Here is a 22,440-nt window from a genome sequence, read left to right on the forward strand (position 1 = left end):
TTGAACTCAGTTGGACATTGTCTACACATACTTAATAAAGAAAATATCTAACATTCTACTTTTAAAGGACACCTCAAACAAATCACCCCACCTTTAAATAAAACATACAGGCATTATTTTCTCCAAGATGACAGGCACAAATCTGGATTTGCTCTCACTTTCTTCAAACAATGAAATTAATCGAAATGTATTTGTAAAGCACATTTCAGATACCAAAATGCAAGTCAAAGTGCCGTTAAAAATATTTAATCTACAAAAGAGAAATCACTTGTATGCGCCTCATGCAAAAAAACATTGCGACTTACCAGGTAAATGTATTTATATTCACCACAATATGACTCATAATGAAATTCTCACAGGATGACATAAAAAAACAGTTTAAAAAGAGTTGCAATAAATGCACATACTTGCTTGTTTACTGCATTGTGCGGTGAAATTAGGGGAATAAAGTAAATTCAACTAATATGAATGAAATGTTCCAATGTATCTTGTTGTAACATGTTTACGGTCGTTAAATCTACGTTGCTCGGCTATTATTGTTGAAAAGGGCAGAAAAATTGTAGCGTTTTTTACATTGTCACGTCAGCCAAGAAAAAAACTAAATTAAGATTGTAGCATCTTAGTGGGTTGCATTTCACTTTAATAAGGCAGTTGTTCCTTGTAGGTACATGACATAATATCTGTTGATAAATATATTCCAATAGGCGATGAGAAACAGTAACCTAACAATGGAGTTGACTGGAGGCACGGTGTCTCCGTTTGTCACAACCTAGTCTCTGGCGCCCCCTTGTGGCTTTTTAATGCCATGCTCATGTTACGTACGCTTGAAGATAATTTCTAAAAGAAACCAAAATAAATACAAACGATGCAAAGTAATGCATACTAAAAAGCAGCAAACAAAAAGAAGATTAATTTTCGAGCCTTTTGGGGTTTGTGAAGTGTTGGATGTGCATGTGTTTTTGTTATGAAGAAAAGCTCATCTTTATTAAATGCCGAATCAAACACCATAATTGGTATAGAATGAAACCACATATACAGTCGACTCTAAATATATGGGGACATACTATACAGTAAATCTGCGCATTACAACGTGTGCACGCTTCATACGCTTGCAGTTACCAATGCATTATTCGCTAGAGCTTTGTCAATCAATTAAACTAGCGCATGTGTCGTGCTGTTTGCGCATGTGTAGTGCACATCGTTGCAGAATTTCTCACAAGACATGAAAGTGGAGCGCATACGTCGTATACACTGCACGCCACGGGTGCAGCAAAAGAGACACGAACATTCTCATGGCCACTTTGTGGTTTGAGAACAAACTGGATCCCGCCTCGTCTCCGTTTATTATGGTGCGTATGACTTGCAAAGAGTGCCGGGGAATAGCATGCCTCTATACATTGCACTGGCATGAGCAAGGGAGGGGCTGCTGCAAAACTCGCCGATAGAATGAATGCAAAGAGCCAAAAGAACACTTCCTGTTGATGCAAAAATTGCAGCAGCAACTGTCTGACACATCTGGACTGGAGAAGGGGGGGAGGCCTGGCTTGGCTGTTAGTGAACTTGAAGGGGAATGGGCAACGTTTAATGTCGATCTGCAGCACGGTGAGTCTGCTTGTTTAAATTGTGGTGTGGATCGTGATCCAAGGTTTGTCTTGACAACGTGTGCTCTGGCTTACTTTGGTATTGGAATGTGGTGCCAGCTATTGCATGCTAGCTCATGCTAGCCAAGCGTTGGATAACATGGGCTGAGTGCTAATTTGGCTCCTGAGCTAGCTACCTCGCTAAACGTATAGCTATCTTATATGACAGCCGACATGATGCAAACGTGCGACTACGTTTGTCAACTTATGTTATTTAATTTTCCATCTCGTCTGAAGCGCATTCAACACGAACCAACTGCCAAACTTGTTCGTACAGTGTGTACTGTGTAGAGTGTATGTGGAAAGGTCCGGGATGTGTGCCTATATACTGGCTAAATGTGTAGCTAGCTAGCGGAGTTAGCTATTTTTCGAATGCTGTTTCGTCTCACACTAACGTCCCTGTAAAGCGATCCACATGAATTTGGTTTGGTTTTGTATTAACAAAAGGGTGGCTTTGACGCTGACATGACTCAGTTGAGCTGTGTTTTTGTCAGTTCCGTTTATAGACGCCCCATTTATTTGATACCAACACAGTAGCTCGTAAATTACATTCGAAGTTTGACACGGCACTTATTTGCTCTATTGTGCTTTTAAAGTTGACATTCCACTATTAAGTCGAAATGTTGCACGTGTTGAAAGAAACGATTAAACACACACACACACACATAAGTGTAACGTTAAAACCAACTGATAGTGCTTAAAGCTGCAGACCTATTGGGATATCAGTCTGACGTATTACATTGCAGTCTCTTGCTTACTGTTAAACCACGTCTCGTTGTTGAAATGAGTAAACTGCTATATATGTATGTTTCTTACCATAGCAGGCTACCTGTTATGGCAGGAAAGACCAAAGTACAGCCAAGTCAGGTTATTCGGTCCAGCTGAGTTCACCCAGGACACTTGACTAACTTTTAACCACATCCATGAGGGGGTGTCCCAATTAAAGTCAGATTTTCTAACTTTAGCCAACATTATTGTGTAAAGACTGACCGTTTTTTAAACTATATAACAGGAAGGTATGTCCTTTACAACATTTTTTCAAGACCAATATCTAAGTCATCAGCACTTTAACCATATCCGTTACACATCCATCTGCCAAAAAAGTGACTGCAAATTTTATATTTTCAAATGTCAACAAAATATTTTTTCTAATCTTGCATGTATTTAATTAGCAATTAGCCATTCATATACTTTTTTCTGTTTTGCTGTGACTTTTGTTTTCGGCACAGCACAGACAAATCAACAAATAAATAACAAATTATTTTCCACAAAACATCTGCAAAATTCAATGGTACAGTATAATACATAATCATGTGCCCACAAGGGGGGAGGCTGTAGCAAAAGTGCCTACCCAATTATTTGTTTTCTTGAGCGGCAGTAGCTCAGGAGGTAGAGCGATCGTTTTAGGATTAAGGGATCCCAGTTCGAATCCCGGATTGTCCGTGTTACATGCTGAAGTGTCCTTGGGTAAGACACTGAACCTCCAATACCCCCGATAAGCAGGTTAGCGCCTTACATGGCTGCACAGATCACGGCCGCTATTGGTAAATGTGAAGCACAATGTAAAGCGCTTTGGGAAGTCATTGACTTGAAAAGCGCTATATAAATGCAGATCATTTCATTTTTGAAGGAAAATCAAATCAGTCAAGTCATGTTTATTTGTATAACCCTTAATCACAAAGGGTCTCAAGGGCTGCACAGACCACAGATTATTGCAAACTATTATGACACCATCAAACCAGTTAAAAGAGTCAGACAAAAAATCAGCAAGGTAACAAAAACACAAACACTGTATAGCAATGTAATATATAACAAAAAACAGTCCATTCCAAGTATCATCTTAACGTTGTTGCTTGCAGCTAGTTGCTCTCATTTTTAATGTGATTATGCAAGCACGTTTGCGGTGTTGCCACAGTAGCAGACCACTTGACCATACAAATGACTCCTGGCATTGTCTTCTGTTGAACAAAAAGTCTACACCGCACTGCACTTCCTATTTTCCTCTGTCGACAAAACCCAACCCAACAAAAAAAAAAAAAAAGAATAAAAATATATACAAGTCGGCCGATTTTCGGCACCTATATTTTGGAATTTGACGGATATCGTTTTCTGCATATTATTTGGCTGATTAAGCCGATTATTGAACACAATACCGAGCAACAGCTGAGCCGAACTGCTGACTGGAGCTGGAGTTAGGGCTTTTGCTAATGTTTTTTATATTTACGCATATTTTTGACATTCGCATTTACTGTTTTTTTTTTTTTCCTCCTCAACCCTCTTTGTCACTACCCTTGATTGAAATGTCGTCAATGTGCAGTGACGCACACACGGAAACAGACAAAACCAGGGTCTCACTCCCCCCTTCACATGAACAAGAACTCAGATTTTCCAATGCTTTTGATAGATTTTCCAATGCTTTTGATAGAACGAGTGTTGCAATTGTAATCTGTACAATGTGCATTGCGCTAAAATACCTATATCGGTCGATCCTTATATATAATCTAGCTATCCTATATCTCTAATGGGAAGTTACTAGAATAAAAAAAAAACACTCCGATTCACCAAACATTCATTCCACTTTGCTCTCCCCAGCCTGACACCGAACCCAGCATAACAAGGGGTGAGTTGCTGTGCCATGCAACCTTACATCAGCAGAGAGGCATGGTATGGTAACCACTTAATGGTAAAATGACCACTAGAAGGCAACTGACACTTGTTTGGATTTTGATACCTTTAAAAAAAAATTTATCAGCACCGATGCACCTGGTATTTGCCCATTCCTTATAATTAGGATCGTAAGTTTTCCCTTAAAGTGTGAGATTCCATAAATTTCAAGTCAAGTCATGTTTATTTGTATAGCCCTTAATCATAAAGAGTCTCAAAGGGTTGCACAGATGAAAGACTATTTCAAACTACAGACTATTATGACACCATCCCCTTGTATTGTCAACATGGGGTACTTGGTTGAACTACAAACGAATGTCATTCAAAATGAAAGGCCTGATTAGAAACAACTCAATGTTGAGCACAAGACACGATTCAAGAATATAAAATAAAATATGCAGAAAAAAATATGTTTTTTGCTTTATCGGAAAAGGAAGAAGATAATAATTTGAAGGACACTTTAGTTAATGTACCTTTAACAAACCATTTAAATTAGGGTGTAACAATTCAACCAAATTACATGACAACATGCTGCGATCAAACTTTGTGAAAATGCTTGATTAAAGGAGTTAAAAGGACATTGTGTTGTATTTAAAATCTGCAAAAAGATTTACTTTACTCCGTTAATATATTTTTTTTCTTTAAAAATGCCAATGTCATGTTTGAGGGTGATAGCTGTCAGGCACCGGTTTGTCGTAGAATGGTGGGATAAGCAGTCTTTGATGTCGTCTGTAAGTGTGTTACCATGTTGACCCCTTTCCGATTCTCGCTGCGGTCTAAAAATATGTTTGAGTCATGCACTTCATTCCTATAGCGCACGGAAGTCGACACAGGAAAAGTAATATAAGAGGCCATCACAACCATTTAAGTATAATCGAGTGGCTGACAGTTTCTTTGCCAACGCAAATACATTCAAATGCAAGGTGATGACGTATGACATCACGGAATAAGTCCTTTCAAAATTATAAAAATCACAATTTTTATCACCTTGATAAAAACACATTGGTAGTATTGAAAAAGAAATTCTGTTGATGACTCATAATGTTCCCCAATGTACCTTTTTAGTGTTCACTTAGTTAGTTCTTTAAATGCCATTGATTTTTAAGAACGTGCACAGTACACACATGAACGAGGTCTATCTATCTACCTTGGTCATATCCCTCAAGAGGGGTGACCGACAGCAAGACAAACACATACAATAACAAAGAAAATAAAAAAGGGAAAAATTAGCAAAAATACACACAAACATTTTTGGACCATGGCCAACCCAAATACCCAAACACCCAAACAAGTTAGGCATCTCGGCACCAAATTTTGGCTGTAATTGTTTAATTTCAAGCACTCTCATTCAAAACTACAATAACATATTACTTTAACCATTTTTTTCATCATTTGGTATTACAAATCAGCTTTGTCACGAAAAGTGATGGCAATTTTGACAGTGATCCCTGCCCATCACAGGGCTTTAACTTTTAGTCCTGCAAAAGACATTGACAGGGTTTGGTAGGGTTACTTTACCTTGATTACTTTCAATTACTTTTGGATTACTCCAATTCCAAATATGGTAATAAAAGACAAAAGAAACTAAATATGAATAAAATTACAAAATTTTGTTCAGGCTTAGGGAGTAACGGAATACATGGAACGGCAAAAAGGATGTTGGCAAGCTGTTTGGATTTATTTTCATTTTGTTTCTGTCGCATTTTATGTTAGTTTGCCGGAGATCAAAGAAATCAAAGCCAGGAGAGAAAGCTTACCACGTGTTGTGAGTCATAATTTTATTCATATTTAGCTTCTTTTGTCTTTTATTAGCATATTTGGTATTGGAATAATCCAAAAGTAATTGAAAGTAATCAAGTTAAAGTAACCCTACCCAACCCTGGACATTACTAATGCAGCTGTTTACTGTTACGATGCTAATTTATCTTCTTCGACCAATTAAATGTTTCACAAAGAAAAAAATATGCCTGACAGTTAATCAGGTTCATGGTCATTTCTTCCCTTTCCAGCTAGTCAGTTTTCCCCTTATGTGTTCACATAGAATACAAGACACCGGATAATCAGGCTTTCATTGTATAGTCAAGTCATTTTTATTTGTATAGCCCTTATACGCTAGTGTAACCATTTTTGTCTCTAAGAATTCCAAAACGCACCCATTTGATGACTTCAGGGAGCCTTAGCCTTAAATAACATCAAGTTCCAGACAAAAACTTGTTTGTGCAGTCATGGCTGATCAACCTCACTGCATAACGTTCAACTCTGTTGACAGTACTGGAAATTCTAGGCTTGACGAAGCATTCCCAAAGATCATCATTTTTCTTTCTCTTCTTTTTAAAAAAAGTGTTTTTCTGTTTAGACCAAATGGCCATTATATATTTAACTAAAAAGTAATGATAAGTGTTTCTGTTGAAATGAATACACAGGGATGCAGAAATTCATCGTATGTTCATTTTCAGACAGTGTTAATGGCTTAAAACATATTTTTCATGTTTTTTTCTTTTTTAAGAACCCGAGGATAAAAAAGGCAATTTTTATCCCTTAACCACTATGGTCATAGAGTCACTATTACTTGTGGTGTGTCCTGGGCAAGCATATCCTGGTGGCGCCCATCCCTTTCCAGACCAACAAATGTTTCCACCTGGTTTCAAACCAGGAATCTTTTGCATTTTAGGCGGATGTGCTAACCACTGCTCTACGGAAACACATAGAAACAACCTAAAGAAAAAGATTGAGAATTTCTTAGTGTTCTATTGTCATATCAATGTCTTCATTCATGCTCCCTAAGCTTTGCCCCTCAATGCATATTTGCAGCTGTATAAGACGCTACAGTGATGATACATCTACATCAACATTTATTCTCAACACAAAATCCCACCCAAAATGAGAAAATAGGGTGTCTCAGAAGAAACCGGCTGTTGACTGGTGGGGAGCTGGATTCCTTCGTTCACTTTGAAGAGCCAGCTCAGTTGAGCATAAAAATAGGTTATAATTGTTGTGTATTTTATATTTTATTTTAAAGATTTTAAAATATTTAAATTTCTTTTTTTGTGTTTTCCAGTGTTAATTTAATGTATTTGTATATAAAAAAATACATTTTATTCTTTTTCCTTTATTTATCTCTTTTTTTGCTTTGGTTATTGTATTTTTAAAAGTATTTAAAAAAGATTTGTGTAATACATAGTTAAACACGGTATATGACTCATTATGCTTTGTAAGGCGTACTTTGTGTATGTAATGTGACATCCCACTGGGAGTGTACAGGTCGATTTCTGGAGATTGGAAAAATTATGTGATCACTGGTGTACTGATTATATTTTTAAATTTTTAAAAGAGGTGTCTTCTTATTTAGATTATTGTATTTTGGAGGGCAAATTAATTTATCCACAGCCCTAATGACGTTCCGTAGTCGGCAGCAGTTATCTCTAATTGTGTGATTTTTCAAAATGTCTATGCCAGATGCTTCACCTGACACAACCCTTTAAGTTTAAACTTGTTCAATACTACCTAACCCCATATGCAGTGTGCACTGAAAGACACGACCATGTTTCCAACTTTCTTCCTCAGCCTTTGCCTGCATCTGGAGTACATTTTTCTGATGGTTTGAACAAATTTATTGACACTAATAACAGAAAACAATCTTGACAATCTTAACAGCAATCAAGCACATTCACAATATTATATTTCATTATGACGTTTAACAGCAAACACAATGTGAGGTTTGAACAACCCTTCTCGAAAATCTTAATAGCAATCAAGCGTATTCACAATTTCGTTGTATAACATCTTTGCTAGTGTCAATAGATCCGTTTTTCCCTTGCCAACCTGTTGCCTGACCCGTTCTTCATTATTGAGGCCATCCATATGTCGAGCAAACTGGCTGGACATTACAGCAAATTTAAATCTCTAATTACACGTAAATAGCTTTGTTACAACACAGAAATCATGATATGTCATAATCGTACGTCTCATTCATGAAATTGATGTTTTTTTCTTGGGCCATGTCATCCAACCCTAATCAAAGAAGGAACAATAAGCGAACAATTTCATAAGAGTTCTATCAATTGTTTTGGGCCTTAGTTAGTATGAGATCATACTGTAGACATCAATTTTACGTCTCACTAAAATAATCAAAAGGTATGGAATAATACTCATTTTGAGTCAGCCTTTTTGGCCAAGAATATTAATGCATAGAATGCTAGGAATTAGAATTACATGACTTTTTGATTTTTTTTTTTCATTTTGTTTGTGACTTTAGAGATACCTGATCACCTAAAGATTTGGGTTCAAGTGCGATCATAAAACGGGAATTTAGAAGAACCTTTGGATTTCAAACTGTTGGTCAAATGTATGTCTTATTTCTATATTTTATAAACATAAAATGCCAATTTGTATTTTTTGAAAGGTTTTATTTAATTTCTCTTCAGGTGGTTGACAAACTGGAGAAGCATATTCAAGAAATGGACGACGGCAGCTACATCGAGTTTGATGTGCCGGAGTTCAGCAACACTGTACTGACTCAGCTTAATGAGTTGCGACTGCAGGGCAAGTTATGTGACATCATCGTTCACATTCAGGGTCAGCCTTTCCGCGCCCACAAGGCCGTTCTGGCGGCCAGCTCGCCCTATTTCCGGGACCACTCAGCTCTCAGCACCATGAGTGGCCTTTCCATCTCAGTCATCAAAAGCCCTGAGGTGTTTGAGCAGCTCCTCGCGTTTTGCTACACCGGCCATATGTCCCTGCAGCTCAAGGACATTATCAGCTTCCTCACCGCGGCCAGCTTCCTGCAGATGCAGGTCATTATTGATAAGTGTACTCACATCCTTGAGAGCATCCACTCCAAGATAAGTATCCCAGTTAATACCTGCAGTCCAGAGAAGGAGGACTCTCAAAGCAGTCGCAACGGGGTCAACGACAGCAATCTTTTTATCAACCCCACGCAGATATCCCCTCCTTACTACTCTCGTCAGAGTCTCACCGGGCACGACACACGCTTGGACCTCGCCGGGAAGAGCCTCAGTCGCGGACGACTGCAGCAGGAGGAAGGTCAATCGGATCGCGGCAGCACCGACAGCGTTTCGGAGCACGACACGCCCATGGAAGGAGAAATGGAGCAAGTGGAACTTATTGGCAAAGACGGGCAAGTAACAGACGTGCATGTAAAGGTGGAGAAAACTGAGAGGCCCACCTACTCTGACAGTTCTTCAGCTGGTGATGACGGCTACCATACAGAACTTGTGGATGGAGAGCAAGTCTTGGCCGTCAGCGTGGGTTCTTACGGTCCCGTGATCCAGTCTGCTGCCTATTCTTACTCAGGGCTGTCTTCCCCATGCTTCGTAAACCTCAACAGCTCCAGTCCGTCCCGTTCTATCCTCAGCGGTTTCAGGGGTGGCCGAGCTAGGGCTAAGCGACCCCTGGCCATCCCAGCGGCGGTCTTGAGTCACATCAAGCAAAGCACGGATGACGGCGATTCTGCAGCAGGACCCACCGTATTAGAAAACGATGTCCGAGAGCGTAGCCTGAGGAGTCAGTGGTACCCGTACAATGAGCGACTCATTTGCGTCTACTGCGGGAAAACCTTCAATCAAAAAGGGAGCCTGGATCGTCACATGCGTCTCCACATGGGCATCACCCCTTTTGTTTGCAAATTCTGTGGCAAAAAGTATACGAGGAAAGACCAACTGGAGTACCACATCCGCGGCCATACGGACAACAAGCCGTTCCACTGCCAGATCTGTGGAAAGTGCTTCCCGTTTCAGGGCACCCTCAACCAGCACCTGAGGAAGAAGCACATGGGGGCGTCAGAGAGCAGCATTCACATGGACTCTCCCGAGAGGACGGAGGGAAACTCGTGTCAGAAGGAGCAGGATGAGAGTGCTGAGGGAATTGTCTTTGAGGCCCAATATGCAGAAGAGGCACCAGCCAATGACCTGGAGGAGAGTTCCAAATGCAGTCCAGAAGAGGCTCAGGCATCCAGATGTGATTTTTAGCTTGCGCTTCAGGTTAAAGAAGCTTTAAGAAATGTTTATTCCAAATCAACCTAAGGATTGTCCAGCTCCTTCTGCTATGGACATTTCTTACATTTTAAGGGGTGCTACCAATTTTGTGACTGCTAGGTGTCAAAAGCAGAGTAAAAGTAAGTTGCTACGGGAGATACATCTTACTATTTTTCTGAGGTCCCAATTTAGCTAGCCCATCACACACCCCCATCCCAAGTCCCTCCCTCCAAGATTATTTCTATTTCTACCCTACCCTGTTTGTAGAAAATTATTTACAGAGTTATATAGGCATGTTGCAATAATTGAAAATGTGAAAGCTCTGGTAAGATGCTTGTCATATCACCTTTTTACCTGACCTGTTTTTGCACATACGGCCACAGAAGGTCACTCACTCACTAGGAATGATGTTTTCTTTTTTTATTGCAAAGCTCTTGTGACATCCGTATAATACCTCATGATACAACCAACTACATGCTCTTCACAGTATTCACACTTCAATGGAACTTACTCAGTTCTACCTCATAGCTAGTAACCTACCGGGAACAGATCAGTTCACTCTTAGAAATCCATTTCAGGGTGTATGTACAATATTTTTGCCAAACCATTCAAAGGATATTCTTGCTATGTAAAGCCTTCATACACAGGGGAAAGATTCCTTGTTGATTGTATGGGTTAAAGGACAACATTGCCAATGTTTGTGTTTGGAAAATATAGAAAGATGATCGATAGCCCAGTTTACTTTAAATGCATCAGTTTGCTGTCTAAAGTGTTTTCCAACAAAAACAGGATTTTACCTCATCGTTCATACTGGTGTCATGCTGTTATATAATCACGGTTTTACATGCTGTGAAAAGGGGCTCTCTAAAAGTCCCACATATTAACCCACACTGGGATGTATTTCCATCACAATATGTAACTTGTTTTGACCCAGGTTAGGCAAAACAAGGCAAGCTACAACTCATTATTCATACAGTATAGTTGCAAAATCTCCAGATCTGTTAGCATGCAGTACAGCAGAAGTACTCATACCAATAATATGCAACAAGCAGCAAAGGAATCTCAGCCATTTTGATAGATTTTTTTTCTCATTTACGTGGACGATAGTGACGTCTTCCCTTCCCCCTTTTTTTCAAACATGGTCATTCTATCCTACCTACCCCTCTGCATTGGTGCAGGTCAGCTTTTCAATGTACAGTAACAACAGAGGTTGTTTTACGCAGTCTATACCACCTTTTGTTTGACATGTGTGGCTAAAACAATAGAGATGTAAATGTTAAAGGTGGCAAAGGTATGTGATACAAAATATTGATGCACTTTGCATAGTTAGTGGGAGGGATTGACGTCCCAGCGCTAGTTTGCTAATCTCATTTTAAATCAGATGCTGCAGCGTCAGAATCAAAACCCTCAAAGCCGTTACTACAACATGATGAGACTCTACATCAACATTATTACTGATGGCTACCAATCACGCAAATGACTAAGGTGTGTTTTTACTATTTTATTAAAAAATGGGAACTGGGGGATTGGGTAGAAAGCAGTACTTAAAGACTCTTGTATTCATTGTTGATTCCTACAAGGCACTTGTAAGGCCTGATTTTGATTATCGTTTCACAGCTATTTTGTCACGCAGAATGTGTGATCTCTTCAAACAACTTTGCTGTCTTATTATCCATCCAAACAAATCATTGCCTTTCTGTGGTGCAATTTTGCTATAGAGCAATATTAAATGTTCGATTGCCAAGTTGGATAAGGAGGATGGCCACTTGATATGATTTTCTCGTGCAGTTTTTAATCTCAACTAGGTAGTTAAGAAGGTTAATCAGATTTTGGGGAGATCTGACCCAAAATTTCTGTGTCATCCAGTTTTTAGTCAATCTTTATGACATAATTTGGGTTAGTAATTAATTTCCCCTCAACAATCCATGTTTATCACATTTTTTTCCATAGTTTTTGCCAGTTATGGCTTCTAATTTGATTCTTCCACCGATTGCCCTGAAATGATGTGCGAGAGAATTGTGCACACAGCTTCAATTTTGTGCCATGAGTTCACACCAAAGATGAGCACATTATTTTTTTTAAGATGTAATTTTAACTATGTTTCATAATTGAATGATTGCCAAGCAGAATCTGTTATTAAAAGTAGGCCATGATATAGTAATTTTTATCTAAAGGATTGTACACGCCCAACTTAAAACAATCATTTGTGACAAATCTGAACAATTTGCGATGATGGCTAAATCATAATCAGCAGCATTCATTGAAGCCATAAAATAGGTGATAGTAAATCATGTGCAATAGGTAATGTATTTGTAAAAAAACAATATAAACAGTACTTCACAACAAGTGGCATTACAACCTAGTGCCTTCCCACAAGCTTTACATTATTTTGTTTGGCACTTAAAATAACGTGCCTCGTTTCTTTTTCAATTGAATAAATCGAGAGATTTTGATAAAGCATAGCCGCATGTATTGTAAAGTAGTACAAAGAAGAAAGCTCCAACGTGTCATACATTTTGTACTTTCTCAGCTCACGTCCTACAACCTTCCACTTTTATTGATTGAAAGACGTGTTTTGTTTTTGCGTTTGATCATCGTCATGGGACAAACAACTATCTGAGGTAGCAAGTCTTAACAATCAAACGGGGCAATCGTCTTGTACTCAGAGACAGATGTGTTTATCCCTCCGCTCGAAACCGTGAGGACAATCTCATGAGCGTGCCCAACTTTTTCCGTCTGTCAGTGAATGAATGAAGGAAGGAGATGCATGAAACGCGCAAATCTACTTCCCTCTCCAAGTTGGAGAGCAGCTGCTTGAAAATTTTAGTAAAGTATGTGTGCATTTTAAATAAAAAAGAAAAAAAAATACCCTATACTGTAGTTGAATTGCACGTTTCACAACCGCAAAATTGTATACAATTGCCAATGGATACTTTTAAACTTGAGTTTTCTTTGGATTTTTGTCATCGATTGTGCACTTAACAGTTCTCGTTTAATATTACATAACAATCCATCTGGAAATTGTATCGTTCCAGCTATAATTGCCTCATTTGCTTTAGCAAGGTCCTTTCCCAATCGGTAGATGCTTTTTGGGGATAGTAAGGTTATGTTTTTTTATCACACAAATATAGGATGAATCCATGTATAAGTAAATAGGTGAGGGTATTATTTAAATGCTTTTCATGTAGCTATATTTACTTAAGTCATAGTATACACACAACCAACTGACCTTGACGCTTTGTCCGTTCCACACTTAATGCAGGAGATGCATTATGGGCCACAATCAAAAAGGAAGTGTTTACAGAGAAGGCTGTCCGACTACTTTTTGAAATTGCAGCTCATCCTTCTTAAACTCACTTCAGGTAGTTTACAAACACTGATATCGGTTTGGAGAAAAAACAAATATTTGAGTCTTCCATAACTTTTTTTAAGTTTCTGTCCACTGTGTATTATTAAAAGAAAGCAATAACTTTTTTATAAAAGTAGTGTATTTGGATCTAGCCTAATGAAATTTTGGCCCGTCGTATCAAGTAACCCGAAAGTCAGGGAGCTGTTCAATCAAAATAGAACCAGATTAATTTTTAATGATTTTCTTTCTAGAATTATTTACTGAAATCTTGGACAGGTTGATTTTTTTTTTTTTTTTAATTTGGAAAAAATAATTTCAAGTACCGTATTTTTTGCACTATAAAGCACGCACCACTAAAAATAGTCGATCATATTTTTCATACATAAGGCCCACTGGATGATAAGGCACATGGAATTGAGAAAAGCCATAGTTATGGCATATAATAGTGCAATGATTAATCAAACCCTGATTGAGGCTGTTGGGGAAAAAACACTTTGACAACTAGACCACTGGCACAGATTTCATATGCATAGGCCATTAGACCATATTGCATTATCACACTAGTTGTATTAGCTACTTTTTCACCTGTGCATCAATAACATTGTGAAAGACGGAATTATTTCAACAAAATACCATGCAACGTCTTTTACTTAGGTATACATTTTATAAAGCAACATTATTGACACATAGGTAAAGAAGTGGAAAGGCGGTTTTACCTACCAGAATGTACTATGCAAATTAGTGTTCCTGGCACCTTAAAAATAGTGTGATACTGAGATAAGCTCTAATACTTTTTGAAGTTCTTTGTTATTGTTATTTGTAAAATACAGGCACTCCAACCGCTTCAACCCAAGTTCAAATCCTGTTGCATACAATGTATCTTGATTATGGCCATTGATGATTAGTGTGCTGGGTTAAAACACACATTTTCAAATATTTTGCCAATTGGTTTTTATTTGGTGTGCTTTGTAGTCCGAAAAATACGGTAAATATTTGCTTTGTCAAGAGAAAAATGGATAATTATTGAATCCAGTAACAGTGAACTCCAACAGTAGACCTGAGCATGTGGCTCAGTCATCTACTCTGCATCGAGCAGGGTTGCACCTCCAGCTGTATCACAATAATGAAAGGGATTTTAGGGCCGTATAGCCACGTTTTGGGAATGGGCTTTGTGTTGTCATGTTCTTATTTAGACACTTTTGGCCCCTGGGTTGCATAGACTTTTTTGCAGTTGCTGATGAGGCGAGTTAAATGTATTCCCTAACATATTTTCTTTTTCAGTTAGGCACAGAACATGTAGTGACCCTCCGCACAATATTTTGCAAAATATTCCTCGTGCTGGGGGACTCGAGACATTTTGTCTCAAAGTTGACCCTTTTAGTTTGTTTCCTGTAAAGCTGTGACATCTTTAAAGGAACACAACACTTTTAAAATAAAGAATCCCATTAACATAACATGTGAGATGACCTCAGAAACGGCTTTAGTGAATACCCATTGCATCCCGCTCATTTCTGCGTGGAGGTAGGCGATTGTTGCTTTTCATTTGTTTTTTGCTGCGTGTGTCCCCGTTGATATAATTTTGTCCGGCTAGCTTCCCATTCGTATCGTGCTGCCGATGGCTTTCCAGTATTGTTTGTTCCCACTTGGTGCTAGTTGGACGCCCACCGTGTGTTGTTGAGCCAGCTTGTCTGGCATTAGTGCCAGTTTTGCTGTGTCGCTTTTATTCCCGGCAGGCTTCGCATTTATCACCATAGCTGTTGCCGCTTTTTGTTTTTGGCTTCCGGTTCGCCTGGCTCCTCACTGCGTGTTTTTTGGTCTGCCAGCCTCGTGTTTTTTTCCGCCAAGGCTGCAGCCAGCTTTTGTTAATCGGTCCCGGTTAACCACTGTTGGCGGTCATCCTTGTGTGTGCGTTTTTTTTTTCTTTTATTAATCTCCCTTTTTTTTTTTTTTTTTTTTTTTTTTTTTTTTTTTTTTTTTTTTTGCTCCTCGCCCTTTTTTGTACCATACGGCATCCATTTTGCCACACAACCCCTAGGCATTCTCCACTAAAACTAGCAAGATTTTACCTAAAACTCTCGTAACCTCTTTGGCTAATTAACACGTAAAACAATATGGCAACTGGCTCGTTAGAGTGCTGGTGTTCCTCAGATGATGTCACAGCTGAGGATGACAAAGACAAGACATGCTGTTTTCAAAATGCATCATCTCAGAAAATAATTGGAATTTACCGGTAAAACTTTACGTACTGTATGCAAAAAACATACACTATTTCCCTTCAATTTGCATGTTTAATAATTTGGAATTACCTTTAGTGAGATCATCATTAACTCCCTCAACACAGTGTAATGTCTCTTGCCCATGTATTCGGCAAAAGAATAACTGCTTAAAACTTTCAACTCAGGGTGTATAGTGCTTTCAAAATGGTCTCATTGGGCAGCATACTGTCCACAATTGTGCACTTCTATTCAGGTGGGGGAAAAAGTCCTCAAGTCAGTGGTTTCCGTATATTCTGCCTCAAGGTCCCAACGAGTCCACTATGTTTCACGGAGCTGAAGCTTGAGGTCTAGTCAAGGGCCACAAGAAAAGTCATGACAGCACATGTGCCCAAACTCCTGTTTTGTTCACTCTCCACACAACCTCACAACCCAACTGTGAACCTCAGAACTCTACTGTTTTGTACAACTATGAAGTAAATGAAGCTAGCTGACGTATCTATTGCCATTTATTTTAAGTTTTATTTTATAGCATGAAATAAAGTATATTTATTCAAATGATATATTTTACTCATAATCATTCTGTGCAGCTTCATTTTGGTTGATAAGCTTGTAAATTGCTTTTTCTTTTTTCTTTTTTTTTTCCAGGAAAAATTGTTAAGAAAAAATGCGTTTGTAAAATAAAGACGCTGATTTGGCAACGCTTGTCTTTGTGTGTATGTGTGCGTGTGTTAACGAGTAGGCTGTTTTTTCAATGCATATTTTTGGAGGTAATATAACCATTTCATTACTGTGGTCTTTGGCAGTGAACGCTAAGCATTTATATTTCCTCCATCCTCTAGAGGGAGCCATATATCACCAATTGTAAGGTTTCACATTTAGAAGCGTTTGTGTGTAATGCAGTGGTAAGGTAATTACCCCTACCCACCCCTCCAAAAAAAACCTCCTCGAGTAAAGGTACACTTCTATTTTTTTGTAAATTGTGTTTCCCGCTTAAAAATATCACTAGGTACACACACAGTTCTTAGGAGGTAGAGCGATCGTTTTAGGATTAAGGGATCCCAGTTCGAATCCCGGCTTGTCCGTGTTACATGTTGAAGTGTCCTTGGGTAAGACATTGAACCCCCGATTACCCCCAATAAGCAGGTTAGCGCCTTACATGGCTGCACAGATCACGGCCGCTATTGGGAAATGTGAAGCACAATGTAAAGCGCTTTGGGAAGTCATTGACTTGAAAAGTGCTATATAAATGCAGATCATTTCATTTGTAAATGCTTAAAATTTGATTCCCGGCTCCATTTCTTTTAAACTTTATTGACCAAATTTACAGTACAGTTTTTGTGATCACCGTAGCACATGAAGTAAAGTTATTTAAATAGCGGGCTACATTCTTCTGTATTTGATATGTTTTTATTGTATATTCCGTTTTTAATGTATATTATTACATATTGGGGCGGCAGTGGCTCAGGAGGTAGAGCGCTCTTCTTGGAGTTTGTGCTAAAAAAGGCAAATAATTTATATATATTTTTTCATTCTGAGTGTTTCAAAACTAATTGAACATAATCGATTGAAATAAATATAAAAACATTTAAAAAATAAACAATGTTGATATCTGCATGTATATTTTCCACAAATACATATGAAAACTGTGTTGACGAGGTATCGGATCTGAGACTAACGGCAGATAGAAAAAAAAGAAAGAAAATGACGCCTGAAACTCCAAAGTTGGCCCACCTCTGGTATGGACAATTAAGTAAGACATTTAAAAACGAAACAGTCTTTAGTCTATTGTTGCAGTCTCAGTTAAATTAACCCCAATGATACACCCAGTTGCTTGTCTCTGGCATCCAAGGTAATGGGTTAAAAATTCCGGGGGGAAAAACATCACTGGTTCCGAAATTAAGTCCTGGCAAAAACCATTTTGTTAAATCTTAGGACCAGTAGTCATTGCTCAAGGAATTGGATTTTACGTCAAGCTTCGGTAAAATTAATATTGTGGCGTTAGTACAGGAAGTGATGCCCCTACGACCCTAGCTGTCAAGGGATCGGTGAACCTTGCAAAGTAACTTCTATAGATCATGCAATGTCCACGCATAACGTAACTCGCTGACTCACCACATCCAATTTTGTAGCAGACATAACTTGAACAACTTCTCGTAAGAGTGTTCACTTTGCCAATGACTTAACGGAAAAAAACAGGTTTAGTTGTTTCATATTTTTATTATTAGTAATGTTATACGGTTAATATTAATAACCTATTGATAGTGTTAATAATGTTTTGAAAAATGGCTCCTACATATTGGGTGAAACTTACTTAGAAAAACGAGAAAGAAATACTTGTTTTTTAATGATGAGAATCATCTTGTTCTGGGCCTTAATTTCTGTATTTTGGGAAAGTAAGTCATTCACAAGCAAGAATAAGTAGTAGGGAATGAAATAACAGGAAGTATTGGTCTCAGGTGATTGATAATTAAATTAATTACTTCTAATTTTCTGACTAATCATGAGCCATGTTTCACACTTATTAGCACAACCATACAAAACAAGGAAAAGCACATCAAAGAGATTTATTGAGTGTTACAGTTGTGTAGGGCCACCTCAAAAATTTAGACTCCGCGAGCCTTTTACATAAATAAGTCCATAAAAAGCCAAATGTTAAATGAAGCTCTTGTGTTCTCTGCTGACGTTTTTTCGGTTTAGTGAATAACTTCAAATCTTCCAAACCACTTCCAAATAGGTGTAAATGAATCTCCCCTCTGTGAAATCGAACCAAACATTTGATATAAAAACTATATAAATATTCAAAAAACTGGATAGTCGGGGCAATCTTACATTCTGAATGATGGCATTCAGGTCCCGTGAAAAGTTATTATGTTTTGCCACACCAATTGTGCACTACCTTGTGGACCTTGCAGCATTAATAATCATCGGTCTACTAACTTTATCTATTTTTTTACTACATTGAGAAGCCTCGGGGGATTATTCACATAGCAACGTTTCTACAGCACAAGCTAGCGTCTTATTAGGGAATGTGAGGTTGCATCCCGCTATTAAATGCACTGCTAGCCAGCCAACGCTCATATACAGTAATTCTTGCTTCTTTCTTGGCCAATCCTGGGAGTTAAGCACTTTCTTTTTGTAGGGCTGAATGAGGACATATTTCTATTTTTTAAATCTGTTAGAGGCAGGCACACTCACAGCAAAGTGTAATTTGCCAATAATATGAATGTCTACAAATAATGTAGATCTTCCAACCCAGAATTTATTGATATGACAAATTTGAAAAAATGTTGAAAAATGTCTAAAATCATTAAGATCCACATATTGGTTTGAGGCCAAACATTCGTTTACAAGTCAGTAAAGTCAAAATAATTGAAATGTTAAACCTGGTCTGATTGCAAAATGTTACGCTTGTGATTAGCATTACAATATACACTGCAATTTTGACTGCCAACGCGAAAGAAACTTAATCCTCATGGATCAAAAAATGAGTTAGTTTTACAACAATTTAGATCAGGAATGTCAAACCCATGGCCCGCTGGCTGGTTCCACCCCATTGGATGAATTAATCCGGCCCGCCGTACATTTCTGGTTTGGTCAAAAAAAGAAGCAAGTCTCTGGATCATTTCTAAAAATAAAACCTATGATTTTTTTTTTTGATAAATGCATGCAGAATGGAAAAGATTAATATTGAAAGATGAAGCCAAAAAAATGGAGTTGGAATTTAATACTGATAAAGCCTGCTTGAGAACAAAAAGTCTGGATCTGGCTCCAGAGCCAAACTTGAGTTTGACATCCCTGATTGAGGTGATCCAAGAATTAGCCTACTTAGATTCCTGGTTTGTTTGTTTGTTTGTTTGTTTTTGTAACTATGCTATTTATTTACAATTGAGAAGATTGTTTATGTTTTCTGTCAGATATTTTTTTGTCATTGAAATTAATATTCGTCTTTCTTTACAATATTTTTGATTGGTTTTTCCGATTAAAATTGGGTGAAAAATGTAAACGTAAATTATTTATCTTATCCCTAGAATATTAACATTGCTATAATACTACAAAACAAGAGTTTAAAATATAGTAAATAAAAGAATAATACCTAAATGTGCAAAATTATCTGCCAAATTGGATTATTTCCTCTTGTTTCGGGTAATATTTTTGTCTATTTTACTTTTTTATACGTGTTATATTTTAATATCTGATTAATCATTCAGATAGCTAGTCCTGGTCATCCTGTAAGGGGAATTACCACTTGTGAGGGCCCTTCTCGAGGTTTCCTTTTTCTTCACGCTAAGGTTTTGAATTTTTTCTTGCCCCCATGTTTGTTTAAGATCAGGCGATGGAGTAATTGTAATCTTTTGCAGTCCTTTGAGACATTTTTGTGATTTAGGGCTATAGAAACAAATGTGACTTGACTCGACTATGCTTATTTTAAATAGTATTGTTTCCCTTTCATTTTGATATATTTAAAATAATAAAAATAAAAAAAATTGACTTGTTTTTACACTGTATTATCTGGCAGTCGTGTTGCAAAATTGCACCTCTCATAGTTAGGCTCAGTACTACTCAAGTAATTTTGTTTGAAGTGGGGAGGCTCCGCGGACTGTAAAGTCAGTGATGCATCAAACGGAGTTATTTCAATAAGAAAAAACAGACTTGAATGTACACGCACTCTGGCCTGTGACTCCGCATCCTCTCCTTGGGACAGTGTAGCCCAGGTGCACTCCACATGTGGAGGCAGAAAACTGAAGGGGAAATGCAAGCATTTGAAGGAGAAGAAGAATTTAAAAATATAATAATTTCATTCATTTATACAGAACTAACAACAAGTGGTGAAACAGTATTTTAATACAATACATATATAAGCACCCAGCAAGGCAGCGCAGTGGTTTGCGCGTGTACAGCACAGTTCTGAAGTCATGAGGTCAAACCTTCCTGTGTGGGGTTTGCATGTTCTCCCCATGTTTGCGTGGATTTCCTCCGGCCAAATTGTCCCTAGGTGTGAATGAGCGAGTGAGTTGTCGGTCTCTGTGTGCCCTGAGGCTGGCTGGCAACCAGTTCAGGCTGTCCCCTGCCCACTGCCCGAAGACATCTGGGATGGGCTCCAGCACCCCCGCGACCCTACTGAGGATAAGCGGTACAGATAAAGGATGGATGTATATACAAGCGCCTATGTGTTTGAATTTAAAAAAGGTTTAACACTTTGATTTTTATACACACACAAATTATATTTATTTCAAATCCAATTTTACTGATTCATTCTTTATTAATTTTATTTCATTTTCTTGATTATTTATTTCTTCAAAATTTAAAAACATCACAAGTTGCTTTTTTCAAGTTTGTTATTGTTACATGGGCTACTTTCACTTTGAAAAGTAGCAGACCTAATGTGATGGTTGATGCAAACATTTAAAAATAGATCCTCTGTGTGAGCTGCAATAATTAAGGGTACATTACAGCCTGAAAAACAGATTGAATACTCTGTAAAATATGTTTGCCAACACAACCTCTCACATTGACTCCAATTATAGACAAAGACAGCTTTGGCATAAATAAAAGGCCAGTAACATCACATAGTGTAGGTTTAAATATTTTGTGTGATAGTACATACATCCATTCATATGCTTTAAAGCAGTGACTCTAGAATGAATTGAATATGAGTATCGGTATAAAAAACTAACTTCCCCTCAAATAATCATGTGTTGAGGTAATAATGTTTACTCAGATAGAAAATAAGAATCACCTGCGGTACATTGCATGGAAAAAAAGTTAGGACCACCACTCTATAAAATAAAACTTTGTTCAGGAAAATATATTTTAACCATCTTGGAAAAATGTCTTTCAAGTTTCCTCCGAAGGATTAGGTGTAGAACTACGCGGTACTCTGGAGCAACATCAAACAAAGCGTGAAAAAGTGGTCAAAGGTTGTGTTAGGCAATAGACAATCTTGCTCATATCCACAGTTGGAAAACGCTTCAAATGCTGAGCATTCGGAAAAAAGGAAAAGTGTGGGATTCTTAAATTCCACCAACAATGAAGTGACTATTCTCCCAAAGAGACACTTTACCGCATTATTATGATTTTCCAATTGCAGGCAACCTTAATAACTCCCATATGCATCACCATTATTTTACAGCAGCAAAAGGACTTATTATGAGGTTTCCTTTTTTTTATATACAGTGTTTATTTTATTATGTTATTAGTTTTGAATATTTAAATAAAATATTCTAACTTGTGTTAAGCAATTCACATAGAATTTTCCTTACAAACAAATTCTGTAATCCATTAAGAATAAAAAAAGATACGCATGATGGCCACACCAAGGTTTCATTTCACAAAGGAGGTTCAACAAGCGCTTAATTTACCCAGACTTCTGTGGTGCACCACCTTGACCTTGAAAACAGTTTTTGGTCCCAGTAGAGCATATTTGAGTGAGTTTATCCAAGTCAGTGTAGTTTTAACTACTGTACATAACCAGCTCTCGATAAGAGACAACATAAATTGAGCCCCGATTTGACAAGTCACCATGGCAGGGGAATTCAACGTGTCGCTTGTGACTTCTCTGGAACTAGAACCTTAGAGTA

At 37.9% G+C, this 22,440-nt stretch overlaps 1 protein-coding gene and 1 long non-coding RNA gene across 10 annotated transcripts in view; one reads left to right on the forward strand and one right to left on the reverse strand.

The window, feature by feature from the left end:
* The window catches only part of LOC148365040 (uncharacterized), a 33,630-nt gene extending 31,080 nt beyond the window's left edge, over positions 1-2,550 (reverse strand). For both annotated transcript variants that reach the window (XR_015850470.1, XR_015850469.1), the window contains exon 1: positions 2,457-2,550. This is a non-coding gene — a long non-coding RNA (uncharacterized LOC148365040). The remainder of the gene's footprint in view (positions 1-2,456) is intronic.
* Positions 1,178-16,560, forward strand: zbtb34 (zinc finger and BTB domain containing 34). Of its 8 annotated transcripts, none has more exons than XM_088335419.1 (3): positions 1,201-1,349; positions 8,560-8,649; positions 8,729-11,103. In XM_088335419.1, exon 3 carries the CDS (start codon positions 8,762-8,764, stop codon positions 10,289-10,291), a length of 1,530 nt encoding a protein of 509 aa, XP_088191545.1. In that variant the 5' UTR covers positions 1,201-1,349; positions 8,560-8,649; positions 8,729-8,761; the 3' UTR covers positions 10,292-11,103. The 8 variants fall into 8 exon arrangements, 5 of the variants coding, with proteins under 5 accessions (XP_088191543.1, XP_088191545.1, XP_088191544.1 ...); XM_088335422.1 differs by lacking the exon at positions 1,201-1,349 and adding an exon at positions 1,530-1,602; XM_088335420.1 differs by lacking the exon at positions 1,201-1,349 and adding an exon at positions 8,355-8,438.
* Positions 16,561-22,440: the final 5,880 nt, after the last annotated feature.

Source organism: Urocampus carinirostris, chromosome 5 (genome assembly GCF_059441175.1).
Source record: "Urocampus carinirostris isolate Australia breed hairy pipefish chromosome 5, RoL_Ucar_1.0, whole genome shotgun sequence".
Taxonomy (NCBI): Eukaryota; Metazoa; Chordata; class Actinopteri; order Syngnathiformes; family Syngnathidae; genus Urocampus; species Urocampus carinirostris.

Excerpts from the sequence above, each read along its gene's own strand:
- zbtb34 (XM_088335417.1), top strand. The coding sequence starts at position 1,293 with ATGGCCACTTTGTGGTTTGAGAACAAACTGGATCCCGCCTCGTCTCCG. Across the intron at positions 1,350-8,728 it reads CCTCGTCTCCGTTTATTATG|GTGGTTGACAAACTGGAGAA; the intron begins GTGCGTATGACT and ends ATTTCTCTTCAG.